Genomic DNA, 14,266 nt, shown 5'->3' with positions numbered 1-14,266 from the left:
TTAAATAACCAAGTTAATGTATATATACATATGTATATGCAGTACATATGTATGTTATGTACATTTTGTGTGAATTTTAGTGTGAAGATGTTTGCAGTTATTTAATTTTATGTGCGATAAAGTTACCTAACTTCCTGGCTGGCCAACGATACCCAATGATACCCAAAATAGTTTCCGCCTCTCTTGTCTCAAATGATTTATGAATTCAATTCATACATAAATCTTTTAATTTCTTGCATCCCCTCTGTCTTGCCCACTTTTTACGCCGACAGACCTGCAGCCTGCAGTTGGAGTGCGGCATATCAAATGTGCGCGCTTTCTTAAGTGGCTATAAATGTCAGCAAATCCCTTGACACTTAAACTAGCGGATTTCGAAGATATTTTCTTCCCATGCACCGTTAATTGTTCAACGAAATTTTCCGGAAAATTTTAGCGCGCGCCTACGAGCCTAAAGATCGACATATATCGGTACATACATATGTACATGCCTCATACCGACAATCAGCTAATTTCGTCGCAAACACCTCGTTGGGCGTGTTGCATGTAGTCGCTACACATCAGAATGTCATTAGCGCCTGTCGATGCAACACTCGTTGCCAAATAGAGTGCCGCAGCTTCATTATCTTCAGTCGGTATTTTTAGATTTGAACGCAGCGCGTCACGCAAGGCGGATGTCACCTTGAGCATCTAAAGCAGGAAATTCGTGGCTATTTTTAAAGAACTCTAAATAACTTGGCGATTGGAAAAAGTTATTTGAGGTTAGGTGTAAGCTTTTTTGGGTGCTCAGTGGAGATAAGTGTGTTTAATTGATTTCAAAAGAAAAATTCTTCAATAAATTGGAAAGCAACAACAAAAGTGATGAAAAGAAAGCACAGAAATTATTTTTTTTTATATAAAATCGATTCTATTTTCCGATATATACAGCAAATATTCAAATATTGGTTTGTCGAAAAAGTCTTTTCGTAATTTGTCAATCACATTTTGTGGAAAGATGAGATTCCAAGCTTATTTATTAGTATAAATTGAATAAAATAAGTTGAAGTTTGATTAGAAATACGAAAATACTTTTTCGACTACCCAATATATAAAGCAAACATCTATGTATATATCCATCAATATGTTGACAGGTTTTTGCAGCCAGGAATATCCCATCCAGTGTGCAACTTTTATTACCTTTAATGACAAAATAAGAACTTCTAGTGCCTTCCTGGCCGCACGAGTTCTCAAAGTGCTCACGCGTGAAACGCTTTGCTCGCTGCAACGCCCAAGTTGTCACTTTTCATTTCGTGTTGGTTTTTTTGCAGCTTTATGCAACACCTGCCACGCGAATTCAAACGCACGCACCATTACACACACACACACATACACACGGAAACGTGCGTGCGTTGGCGCTGTGGCGCTTGGCCCTCCATAATTTGCGCTCAGCACTTTTCACAGGCGAAATTGGGTCAGTCAAGCGGCCGGGTTGGCTGCCAATGATGCCGCAGCGGCTGCGGCTGTTGCTGCTCTAAAAATGTTGCATTGACAAGTTGCTGCTCCACTTTGTGGGCTAGAAATCTTGCTAATGCCATTCGTCACTTTTACTTTAAAGATTGTTCCCGTATTGTTGTTTTTGTTGTTGTTGCGCTGGTTGTTGTCATTTGTCAGCGCTGTTGTAGCCCTGTAGACTTTGTTGCGTGAACGCTGAAGTGCTTTATTATTTATATTTTCATTTTAATGGCTTTGCAGTGTTTGCTTTGTGCCAAAAGGAAAATATTTTTTATTTCTCTAAAATAAACTGTCTTTGAGCCCTTCGAGTATTGTCTAGTTTTTCGGCTGGCTGGTCTTCTGTTGTCTGTGGTAATGTGAAGAGTTCACATGGGCATTGTGCAATTCGTCGTGAAGATGGCAAGGCGCGGGTGTGCAATGCAGTGATTTGTATTTTCGTTGGAAGCGCGCTTAATCTCACAGAAAATATTATTTGAAAAACAAATGTGTGGGAAAATGAAAACATGAGACATAAATTTATTTTTTAATTCTTTTAGAAAGCAATATTTTATTGTTGTTGTTTTGTGTTTTTTTGGCTGTCATATAAACTTGGACTAATGGTTGAAGGCGGCATTCATCATTTCTAGTTTTTGGTTATTTATTTTGAAAGCTTTCAAAAGTTTTTGTGTTCCTAATATGATCACTGGCATTCGTTTTCAATACTGGACAAAATTTGAACTTATACTCTGCCGAATCAATTCACACGCTTTCTAAAGGTTAGGTCTAACTAAAACCATATGGGTTCAAGTATTTTCACATGCAACTCTTGCGCTGATTATCTTCGATGCATAGAGTTTTCAACTTGCATTTTTTAAGCAGCTGACACAGTAGTGAACTAACTTTTGTTTACGTGATCCTTTGTAAGATTCAAATAGCAAATTTTCCAATATCTGGAGGGGCATTCAAACTGCTTGGGCTGACAGTTTATGCATCGGTATGTCAGTCACGTGACCGCAATTATCAGCATCCTGCGACGATTCATTGAACTTCTCGCACACATTCGAAATTATTATGATCCAGTGTAGCTTTTTGTTGCTGTTGGCGCTTTTCCTTAAATTTTATTGTTTCCTTTAGTGACAGTAAAAATTAAAAAGAAACTCATGTGAAAATAGAAATCGCAAATAAATTGGAAGCAGCAAAACATAAAAAAAAGTGAAGCCACATTCAATAGTTTATTGCAAAATTAAGAAGAAAACAGAGAAAAAAATAGTTGTAAATAAAATAAAATAAGTTGGCGTTAATTAGTGGCACATTGAACCTGTCAATGTCAGAATCATAAAAAAACGGCAAAAACAAAAAAGTGTATTAATAGTGAACAACACAAACGGTTGCTTTGAGAAAATGTAAACAAATCCAACGGCGCAAAGTGCAGTCAATGTCGATGTCGAGGCAACTACCTAGCGAGGCGGTGCCTGTGTTGGTGGTGTTATGAATATGGCGCATGCGTGGCCGCGCGCTGTAAACGTTCGTTTGTAAGACTGGCATCTGTTTATGCATTTACCGACAAATGATTGGTGATTTTCCGAAACGGATTCGAAATTGCACGCTTGATTGCCGGCTGCCACCGCGAGTGCGCTGCGTCGATCCACGCGCTGAGCTGCGTTGAGTTGAGTCGCATTGCATTGTGCCAGTGAGTGTGTTGGCGGGCGCAAATCATCAAAGCCAACAGTCAACCGACAATCGACAAGCGGTTGCCGCGACAGTCGACAGCTGGCAACATCCGTCCGTTTATCGGCAGCGCTCAGTGTAAACAAACATTTCCAGAGAAGCTGGCGAATGTCGTCGGCGGTGAATTTTCGCATTTGCACGACGGCAAGTAGTTAATGAAAAGCGTTTCGCTTCACTTGTATCGCTAATTGAAAGAAAGAAAGTGAATCGCAAATATACACGTAATCGCTCGTGGGATTCGGCATTGCGCTTTGCACCATCATTATTTTTGCATTATTTTCGACAAGTGATCGTGTCCCAGCTGTGCCGTCGTAATGGGGGCGCATAGCTCAAAGGAAAAATTGTCGCGCTCATATTCGGAGCGCTACATTCACACACAAGTAATTGAGCGCGAACGTTTCGGCAGTTTCGGAAAGCGTGCGAAAGGTGAGTAATGAAGTGGCGTTCCGCAGTAAAAATAATTTTTTGCGCGAATGTTCATCAAACAGTTTACAATACAAACTCTTAATTCCGATCGTTCAGTTTGTATGGGAGCTATATGCTATAGTGGTCCGATATCGGTGATTCCGACAAATGAGCAGCTTCTTGGGGTGAAAGGAGGGTGTGCAAAATATCAGAGCGATATCTCTGATAAAACTGAAGGACTAGGTTGCGTATATTCAGACAGACAGTCATGGCTAAATCGACTCAGCTGGTCAGGCTGATCATTTCGATATATATTTCATAGGTTGTCCGACGTTTCCTTCTGGGTGTTGCAAACATCGTAGCAAACTTAATATTCCCTCTTCATGGTATAATAACAAAACGCTGGAATATTGCACACAACTTCGCCTCACAAAATTTGTTTTCATACAAAGTCTTGAAATCATAAAATCTCATAAGCAATTCGGAGTACTTTTCAATAAGTGCATTGAGCTTTATCTGTAATTATGCCAAATATTTTTTGAAAAGTAGCAAATAAAGGCGAAGGGCACGCTTTACCATTGGTTTCGCTTTTGATATTTGAAACGAGAGTTGCGCAGTGGAGAAGCATTTTCAACATCGTGCAACGAATTGTAATTGGAATGTAAAAACTCTTCAGCATCTGCATGATTTGATAGCCGCCAAGCGATATCACGTCACGTTACACCCGATAAACAACCGAAACTTAAGTAGGGGCACGTTTTTCGCGGTCATGCTCGTGGAAAGTATGCTCCATCGCTCACAAAGCTGCCTTCTCAGCTGCTTGACCGTGCTTATGTAGATGTAGTATAGTTTGTACATAAGTACTATATACTTATGCATAATTTTAGTTTGTAAGCCAGACACAACTTCAATTAAATTCGTTTCCAAACTTTCTGTAATTCCTAAGTATTTCTACTGTTACCTCCAATGGCTTCCTGCTAATCTGAGGGAAATAATTTAACCTTATTTGAAACGATTGAAAAACATCTGTTCTGAGCAGTATATTTTCAATGAAGCAAGGCAGGGAGTTCTTAAGGGTTGGAAGAAGTCACCATTTGCCCAAGTTTTCAGGATTTATAATCTTCCGCCTGAATCACATTCTTTCACATATTGTTAACCTTAGCGAAAAACTCATTTTAATTGAATTGTTTTTTCATTTATTTTCTTTGCAGGAGCAGCCAAAAAGCGTGATGTACGCAACTTGAGTATATCACCGACGGATTTGGGGCCGCCACCCAAAGCACAGCAGACTGCCAAAAGTACATCGACACGGCTCAAACCAACAACCATCTCTTTGACACGTAAGTTTTTTTGTAACTAGTAAACTTATCAAAAATGTCAAAAAACTGTATTTTTATGTACCTCACTCCCAACTACGATGATAGCCTCCACTCGAAGCTCAAACTAAACACACCAAAATCAACTTGAAATATATTTAACTCGTTTTATTTGAAATTTACTCTCCAAAGGCTCATCACTGCACTCGCCTCTAGCACATGCCGAAACCATTAGCTGGTCGCGCCTCAATACCCCGCCCGATCATGCGGCAGTTGTGCTCCTCCAAACGCAAATGCGCTTTTTCAGCATCCAGCTGCTCAAGGGGAGACCACAAGCGCTCGGCCACCGCACTCACACGCGGAAACGTAGTTGGCAGCACATTATGCTCATTGATCCACTCACTCCACAAGCAGGCTTCGCCGCCAATTACGTGGGATTTTTGCGATTTATTGCCACTAAAGTTAGTCGGTTCGACATTATAGAACTTCTCCCAGTCGGCGCCAGTGTCTAGCACATACAGATACCACCCATCACTCCTAACGACATCGTGTCGCTTTTTCGTTAGTGTTGCCGCAGCGTTCTTGTAATCAAACCAAATTTGTGCGATTGTGCCACCCGGCCAATCCATATAGGAGTTTTCGATCATGGCCTGTAAAATAGTGCAAACATTTTCATTCATAAGACACTTTTTGATGTATATTTCTTTAGTTAACCTCCTGCCACACCATCTGCTTCCATCCCTTTGTAGAAATGTTCGCGGAGAATCGCTCCAAATATAAATAGGGCAAGTCGCCATTGTCCAGCCCATGTGCTTTCAAGTAGGCCTGAATGTCGGTGTTTGATTCCCAGCAAGCCGAATCCACTTCATCGACGCCCAAGTGTAGGAACTTGTCGGGAAAGAGGCTCTTGATTTCACTGTAATTTATTGGAAGTTTCTGAAAAACTCATTAGTACTTACAGAGATTTTAATTGTTTAACACAGACCTGAAAAATGTATAAAGAAAGTTAAAAGTGGATTCTTTGGTGGGGTTTAACGGCCCCAATTGCCCTTCGAATTCGCCCTCACATTTAGTTAACAGTTCGGGATGTGAAGCAGCCCATGAAGCGGTGTGCGCTGTAAAGAGATGATTGTTAAACATTTTTTTGCTTATCCTAACCTTAAATATATTAATTAACGATAAATAAATAGCACCTTTTAAGAACAGTAATGTTATCAATGTAATCTTTATGAACTACTTCAATCGATTCCATTTTTCAATTTAGTTCAACTCTTTCTGCGTTCCTTAGTTCTCTTAATATACTGTTTACCCATACAATTAGCTTATATCACTCCTTTGCGCTTGTGGTAATTTCCACTTTCCTTTTCTCTGTACCTGGCGTATCAAATTCCGGCACCACCCGTATGCCTCGTGCGCGTGCAAACTCCACCACTTCCTTCACATCGGCCTTGGAATAGGTCAGTTCCGGCCGATAAGCGCCCTTTGCTGACAGCTCTGGAAAAACGCTTGAACTGTACGGGAACGCTGAGTCATCCGTCATGTGCCAGTGGAAGACGTTCAGCTTGTTGTAGGCCATCCCCTCGATGAGTTGCAATATTTTCGCTTTGCTCACAAAGTGTCTTGCCGAATCCAACATTAGGCCACGGTACTTGAAACGAGGCTGATCGTAAATTCCTGTACTGCGCGTAAGTAGCTGTCAGTAGTGGCGCGCCGGGTTGCAAGAGGATACGGCGGTGCATGTAATTTATTTCATAAAATTGTGTGGCATTAATGGTTTAAATTTGTCACTTGTTTACTGACCAGCCCATTTGGCATTGGCACCAACAGTTGCGAAAATGTCTCCAGACCACGTAGTATACCCCAAATGGAGTTGGCCCGCACTACGCCATCGCCGCGTACGTAATCTGAAGCGTGTGAAAATTCGAAAAAGTTATGCGAAAAGTAAAAAAAGACAGCTTTTATAGAGTGACAGTGAGATAAATTAAAAAGATAGGGCAGAACGAGTGCAAAAGATGGACGAGTTGCGATTAAGGCAACGCTCGTTCGCTTAATTGTACTGTTTTGTGGCGCTTGTGGTTGAAGGACGTGCCTGCTGCCACCGTTGCTCCGCTGCCAACTCTATCCCTAACTATTTCAATTATTTATGCACTCACATGACTCATCCATGTCGAGATGTGGCAAGTCTTCGCAGGGCTGTGTCAGATTGACGCGGATTTGCTGGATGATGCCAAGTGTGGCGGTGGCAGGGGCGCGATTGTAGCCTTTCGCCGCAGCGGCAATAATGTTGGCATATCGTGTGAAGGCGCTTTGCAAAAGTGCACAGTTTTCGTTCACCGCCTTAAGTAAAAGCAAAAAGGAAATTAAAATTGTTTGACTGTAGAAGAAAGAAATTTTTATAGACACTCACGATAAATTGAAAACTCGAGCCATTCATCGCATAGTACTTGTTACTCTCCACTTGTTGGTAGGGCTTTGGCCAAATCTCACCTTCGGTTTACATAATTAGTAATTTGTAATCATTGTGTACTCACTTTTTTACCTATTGTAGCTTTGAACTCTGGACCAAAGCTGCGGTATCCTCCATCGGCCTTCAATTTGCCGCAAAATGCGAAAAACACAATTAAATTAAGGAAACTGCGCATTTCGAGCGTATTTGCGAAAGTGCTCTGTATATTGTCAGCTCAAAAACTATACTGTCTTAATACTCGCTCAGTTGTGGTAATGTTAGAAACAATTAGACTGATAAGAGCATCGGTGCTTTGTATACTTTATTAGGGAACCACACCTTAGCAAATTGACACAGCTGCGATTTTTTTTTTGTATTTAATTGTAACCAGATAATTATACTTAAAAGAATTCTTAGTAGTTGTGTGCCCTGCTGGAAAAATTGAGGAGACGCTTTTATTTCTCTGGTACTTCGATTCTGAACTTGCGATAACAGAATTTAGCTATGCGCCCACTGGTCAGTTTAGCTTTATTATATTAAATATATTTAATAAAAGTAACTTTTCCCTTTAAGGGAAAAATTTAAAAGAATTACCCTACAAAGGTCAGCTGATACAGTTTCTGTGATCAGAACATATTTCTCACAAGTACTTCACGTCTCAGGGATTGAGCCACACGCTTCATCGCGTTTAAAGAGAACTTTTAGAAACGACACCGCGGCAGTCGGGTCTAAGTAACCAGAACGGAGCCGGATTTTATGAATCCAGGACTTGTCAACTCGGCACAATTCTTCGAAATTAGTTCAGGAATGTTTTCTGTCGCTACAACAAGAACAGAACCTGTCTGTAAAGGTAGATTCACCCGATATGTAGAGAGAAAAAAAATTCCTTTGCAAACATTTCGCTTAAAGTCTACGTATGATTTTATCTCCCTTTAAGTTCCTCTACGCGTTCATTTTCAACTTTAAATTTCGCCTTACTTCGGCTTATTTGAGATCACTAAAATATGGCGAAATGATTAGCTGACCATTGTCGTCGTTTTGTGAGTGGAAATACAATAAATTTTGCGATGTCTTCATCTCCAGCCTATATTCCTATCCCATCCCCCACAGCCACTAGCAATAACATTTGGTTTTTTTCAAACTAAATTGAGTCAATTGGATCCCTCTCAGCAACTTCGAAGTGCAAAGTGCAGGTTTTCATTGTTATCATTAGTCCACTGCCCCATAGTCGTTACTCTTAACTTTTGCACCGAAGTAAGATCGTTTTATTAAGCCAAAGCTTGCTCGGAGCAAATTTTAGTTTTACATAATTCGCCTTCGGGAATCCGTTATGAATGCAATTGTTTGGCTTTTCATTTCCAAATTTTTTGCTTTACTTTGCACTGACTTCCTTGTCTCCAGCGGCTGATTTGCATTCACAGGTCAGTACGATTTTGCCCGAAAGAATAATAGAAATTTACAAAGAAAGTTGATTGTGTTCATTCAAATCATTGAAATGCAGCGTAATACAATTGTCCCGATTGGAATCTCCACTCAGTTGAAATGCTTGCAAAATGTGCGATATGTGCCGTATATGTACAATGGCATACTGACAGCATTTTACAGTTTTGTATGCATGTACTGACATATGTACAACAAATATGTTTTCTTTTTCACTTAATTCTTCTCGTTTTCTTTCTTTTTCACTATTTTATTGAATAATTTTATACCCTAAGGCTGTATTGAAGCAAGAACTTTCGCTAGCGGTTCTTATATGAAACAAAGTTTTTGGAATGGAATCGCTTGGACCATGATCTTTTTCGCACATTATTGTCGTCTTAATCCACTTTTCGTCTCCCTTTACCATTCGCTTGAGAAATGGTTCGATTTCATTTCGTTTCAATAATTCGGTCCATTAAATTTTTCACAGACAATTCCTTTTTTAAATGGTTCAAAACCGTTTAATGATGAATGTTTCGTTCCTTAGCGATGTCATGGCTGCTTATGTGACGGTCCTGTCAATCTTTTCCATAATTTCATCAACTTTTTCAACGATAGGTCGACCAGAGCGAGGCGCATTTTTCACATCGAAATTTCCAGAACGGAAGCGAGCGAACCATTGGTGTGCCACACGAACGAATAAAGCATCGTCACCCTAAACTTCATAAATTTCATTGGTGGCTTGCATGGCATTCTTCCCTTTTTTATACAAAAATTCAAAAATATAGCGAATTTCTTAATTATTTTCACTCATTGCAGAACAGCTGTAACTTTTTTCCAACTTCCACGAATTTATTTTTTTTGTTATGTATATGAAGCTCACCTTTCCATCAATTTATGGTATGACACAATGTGATTGGTAGCACTGGAGACACACGACTGCAACATCTATTTACAAAATACGAAAAGATTTTTTCGACTACCCAATATATGTAGATATAGTCTTCAGCATCTTCTGCTTACTTTAGATATATATTTCCAAAAATATTCGGTTCCATCTGAATTCAGCGCTTTCTTACTTTTTCGACTACACCCATACATATGCATTCAAATTGAATGGGTATGCGGTTAGTTTTATTCTTCTTCTTTTTTTGCTATTTTTATTTTGGTTTGTTTTTTTTGTTTTATTTTTGTAAGCTTAATTGAATGTGCAATTTCGCGATGCGCCGCTTATGGGCGTACAAATATATACTCGTACATACACACATATTTCCTACCAGTGAGGCAATTTCGTGTGCGGAGTTATTTCAATTACGACTACAACTAACTGGTGCCATTAAGGCTGGTTGAGAATTAATTCTAACTATTCACTGTGCTCTCCTAATTAGAAATGTTTACGATTGGAGTATACATATCGTCACCTAAAATGCAAATTAACGTAACATCACTTTTCATAAGTTTACTAGCGAAGGAAAAACGATAAAATAGAAACCACTCACAAATATATATTCAAAATTTTAGTTTTGGTTACAAAATGGTTATATATTGCATATCATACACTCATATTGAGAGAAAATTTGAGTTTTAGTTATAAAATGGTTATATATTGGTTATAATATCTGACAGCGATTTTCAATTTTTTTTATGATACGTTGTTTTGCATTTTAGGTAACGACATGCATATTCGAATCGTAAACACTTCTAATTAGGATCTTTAGTTTTTTATAGGTATAGGTAATTAAAAATAGAAAAATTTCAATTTCAACTTAAACTAAAACTCAATTGTAACTGATACTTTCTAAGCCCTTTATTATTTGGTGGAATGTGGAATCATCACTGATGCTCTGAATCTAAGACCATGAAGAAACGTGTGTTGGACGTTGCCATGTAACTAGTTACTGAGCAGACACTAGCAAATTTCCTTGCACTTGGCACGCTCACAGCCTTTTTTTATTTTTCCTGTTTTCTGTGTTTTTTCCACGCTTCGTTAGCGAATCTCAGCAAGCGTTTCGGCCAAATTGATTTTTCATAAAAATCTGTGCAGCGCACAAACAACAGGCGAAATGCAAAAACGCAATCGACATCAGCGGCGCTTAAAAGCCTTCCACCATGACGCGCGAACAGTTTGCAACCCACACGCTGAGCCGATTAAGCGTTCAGATATCTTGATTTGAAAATCTTAGCGCCATCTCTTGAGCAGCGGTATCGCTTACAGCGCGCTATCTCAATACCTTAATTGCACTCAACACTTTGATTTGTTTGTGAGTTTATTGAAAGTCACACCACGCAATTGTCGCCCCGCTTAAATTGCCGCGCTGCGTCCATGCGGCGGACGGACACTTCATTAGCAAGACGTGACTTTTAGTCGGCCTACACGAACATTTTGTTTACCGCACTTGAAATCGCAGTCGCTATTGTTGTTGTTGTCATTATGTTTGCGGCTATAATTATTTGTATTGGTATAGAGATGTCCATATATGTTGACGTGTAAGCGCTGAGCTGATGCTGCGTTTTGTTGTCATTTCTGCACAATTCTTTTGCCTACGCAACAAGAGCAACAAAGAACTTATTTGCTGCGAAGATTTGTTAACAAAATAAACAGAGAAATCCATAGACGCTTAAACCGATTGTGGCCCACACACAAAAATCAGCATGAAATGCACTGGAAAAATAAATATTGGGTAGTCGAAAAAGTCTTTTCGTATTTTGTCAATAGATGTCCTGACAGTCGTATATCTCCAGTGCTACTAATCACATTACCAAAAAATTTGAATTCGGGGAAGCTGAAAAAAGTGAACAGCTGCTCAATATTTTTTAAAAATACGAAAAGACTTTTTCGACTTCCCAATATATCAAAAGCAATACAGTAATCTTCAATAACTAATGCGTTTTTACAATTATTTCGTTGAATATAGCGAAGATAATTGTTATTTTCCCAATAAAAAACAAGAAAAGCGTTAACTTGAGTTACACCGAAGCCAGAATAGCCATCACAGGTCCCTTTTTTATGGTATAAAAGAGTATAAAAAGATGTCTCTCTGGAGTTTGTATAGCATGGTATACGCTATAGTGATCCGATATCAGCCGTTCTGATAAATAAGCAGCGTCTTGCTGAGAGAAAGATGTGTACAAAATTTGTGGTCGATATATCAAAAACGAAGGGCCTAGTGCGCCCGACGGACGTGACTAAATCGACTCAGCTCGTCATATATTTTTATAGGGTCTCCTCTGCGCGTTACAAACTTCGTAGGAAACTCAATATACCCTGTTCAGGGTATAAAAATATATCCCTTGAATAATCAATCATTGCTTGCCAAGACTTTGCCTATTTAAATAATACATTCATTCGATTATATAATACAAGGCCTATAAATAGCAAAATATCTTTTCAGAACTTTTTAGACAAGTAAATTATGTATTTTAATCTCAACGGTAATGCAGCTGCGCCTTCGTGTGCTCATATTACACCAAAGCTGTGTTAGATTCGTCATGTTTTTCTTCCGTGTATCACAGAACAAGTTTTGGCCACGCTTCTAATCCGGCTCATTGGCTCTCAGTCGGCTTAAGCCTTTGTAATGGAAAACAAATTATATTGCTATAGGTGTGGGCTTAACACTTGCATGACCACAATACATGAAAAAGATCCAAATTTTATAGTTTGCTGACTGTTACTTCTAGACATAATTACATAAACAGCATATTATATATGAACGTAGTCGTGAAAGGGTTAAATTCGTACAACAAACTCATGAACGCTCCCATTTGTTTCCATCAGGTTGATTGCTGTGCGATTACAATACATACAAACGCATATATGTATGTATTTCATAATTAGGTAAGAACTTAAGTGCTCGAATGCTTGTTTAACATTAATGAGCGCATTATGCGCAAATTAATCAATCATAATGAATTATGTACGCCTTTTTTGGGGCTAAGAAATTGTAGTTGCCTCAAGTGAAAACGAGAACTGGCACACAAGCGCACTCTTACATACACATGTTAGACTATACGTATATACATATGTACATATGTGTTTATAATTTTCAAACCACCAAGTACGGTAATTTACCTCAGGGTAGTTATTTCATTGCGCACCCATATTATCTGATTAAGTAGCACATCTAGATTTGTCGACTGCCACAGTTGCATAGCCACCAAAACAAATTTCACTAGCTCAGCGGTTTCTCTTGTTTTCTCCATAATTTCATAGTTTTTATTTACGCACATACATATGTTATTGGCGTACATACAAATAAACGTATCACGCACTAACTGCAAAAGCGTCACAAATCAAAAATTTCGAAATAAATTTTTGTTTAGTATATCAATCGTAATTCGCTTTTCTGGCTACTGAAGTAATTTCATTGTTATCACTATCACACTTAACTGGAAAATCACCGTTAGAATTACTACACGTTTGTATTTACACGTGTTAAGTCTGAAAATTTCTGTTTTTCGAGTTATGATTCTTTTGTTTAAAGAGAAGCTTTTAAGGTGTGCCATTATTTGGGTAAATAAACGTGCTTAACTAATTCTTAGACACTTGCGAAAGTGTTGCACAAACAAGGGAAGTCATAAATCATAGCAAGTCCACTTGCTGGCAAATCGCAAGCTCTTACGACTCAGTATCGCCTTTTAAGCACACACTATCGAGTGGGTTCAGCCAATTACGCCGTTAAATATTGTGCTGATGGTTCGCCTGAAAAGGAAGTTTGAAAGCTGATTTTTGAATTCCATGACCTTCCTTGTAAACTGAGCGACTTTGATAAATCGAAAGGGTTCTTTGCTTTTGAGAATAAAAATACGTTTGCTCTCAAAGATTTATCTGTTTTTAGTCATGAAAGACACGAAAGATGAATTTAAATGCAAATTTTTTCATGATTAATGAACTTCAAAACTTTCGTTATGCCAAAAAACTAAAATTTTAGATGGAGGAAGTTCCACAAACGGAATAAGAAATTTATCTAATATGTTTATGATTTTCTTAGTATATGCTTACAAACATACCATATACATATATACATATATATATTCCTTAAATATTTTCTTTTATTAACATTAATATATGCATATTTTTACATACATACATATATTTATTTGTATGTTCATATGTAAGTGCATTTTTTTTCTTAGAACAAAGGCGAAAACACAATCTTTTCTTTAATTTGCATTCATTAGCCAGCTTTTTGCGATTTTTTATTGCTCCGATGAGGTCATTTGATACCTTCATTTTGCGCGTTTGCGTTAATATCTTTGTTTTTACTTGTCCACCTATCACGACAGTGACAATGCCAAACAAATTCCTGACTTAATAAGTATATGGTCATGAAATTTACAAAAGTTTTATAAATAAACAAATGACTTAAACAAGAAATTATTAATTTTCATATTCACATAAATACATTCATACAGATAGATAGCAATGCAAATGTATACAGTTATCTTAAAATAATTTGTTCCATTGCTAAAAACTCGAAATTTTTCG

The 14,266-nt window shown here is 38.3% G+C and overlaps 2 protein-coding genes across 2 annotated transcripts in view; one reads left to right on the top strand and one right to left on the bottom strand.

Moving 5' to 3' along the window:
• Window positions 1-14,266, top strand: part of LOC120768562 (mucin-17) — a 127,460-nt gene that overhangs the window by 66,897 nt on the left and 46,297 nt on the right. The window contains exon 4 of the mRNA XM_040095309.1: window positions 4,812-4,940. Coding sequence (XP_039951243.1) covers window positions 4,812-4,940 — 129 coding nt within the window. The remainder of the gene's footprint in view (window positions 1-4,811; window positions 4,941-14,266) is intronic.
• On the bottom strand, window positions 5,085-7,582 carry LOC120768563 (beta-hexosaminidase subunit beta-like). The gene is made up of 8 exons (XM_040095310.1): window positions 7,456-7,582; window positions 7,324-7,403; window positions 7,070-7,253; window positions 6,717-6,820; window positions 6,291-6,609; window positions 5,902-6,031; window positions 5,631-5,832; window positions 5,085-5,566 (listed from the first exon to the last, which is right to left on the bottom strand). The coding sequence occupies exons 1-8, from the start codon at window positions 7,556-7,558 to the stop codon at window positions 5,129-5,131; spliced, it is 1,560 nt and encodes a 519-aa protein (XP_039951244.1). The 5' UTR covers window positions 7,559-7,582; the 3' UTR covers window positions 5,085-5,128.

Source organism: Bactrocera tryoni, chromosome 2, assembly GCF_016617805.1.
Source record: "Bactrocera tryoni isolate S06 chromosome 2, CSIRO_BtryS06_freeze2, whole genome shotgun sequence".
Taxonomy (NCBI): Eukaryota; Metazoa; Arthropoda; class Insecta; order Diptera; family Tephritidae; genus Bactrocera; species Bactrocera tryoni.
The sequence above is the reverse complement of the archived record's forward strand: the minus strand, read 5'-3'. Positions and strand labels throughout refer to the sequence as shown.

Excerpts from the sequence above, each read along its gene's own strand:
- LOC120768563 (XM_040095310.1), bottom strand. The coding sequence starts at position 7,558 with ATGCGCAGTTTCCTTAATTTAATTGTGTTTTTCGCATTTTGCGGCAAA. Across the intron at positions 7,404-7,455 it reads AGAGTTCAAAGCTACAATAG|GTGAGATTTGGCCAAAGCCC; the intron begins GTAAAAAAGTGA and ends TGTAAACCGAAG. Across the intron at positions 6,032-6,290 it reads GCCGGAATTTGATACGCCAG|CGCACACCGCTTCATGGGCT; the intron begins GTACAGAGAAAA and ends ATCTCTTTACAG.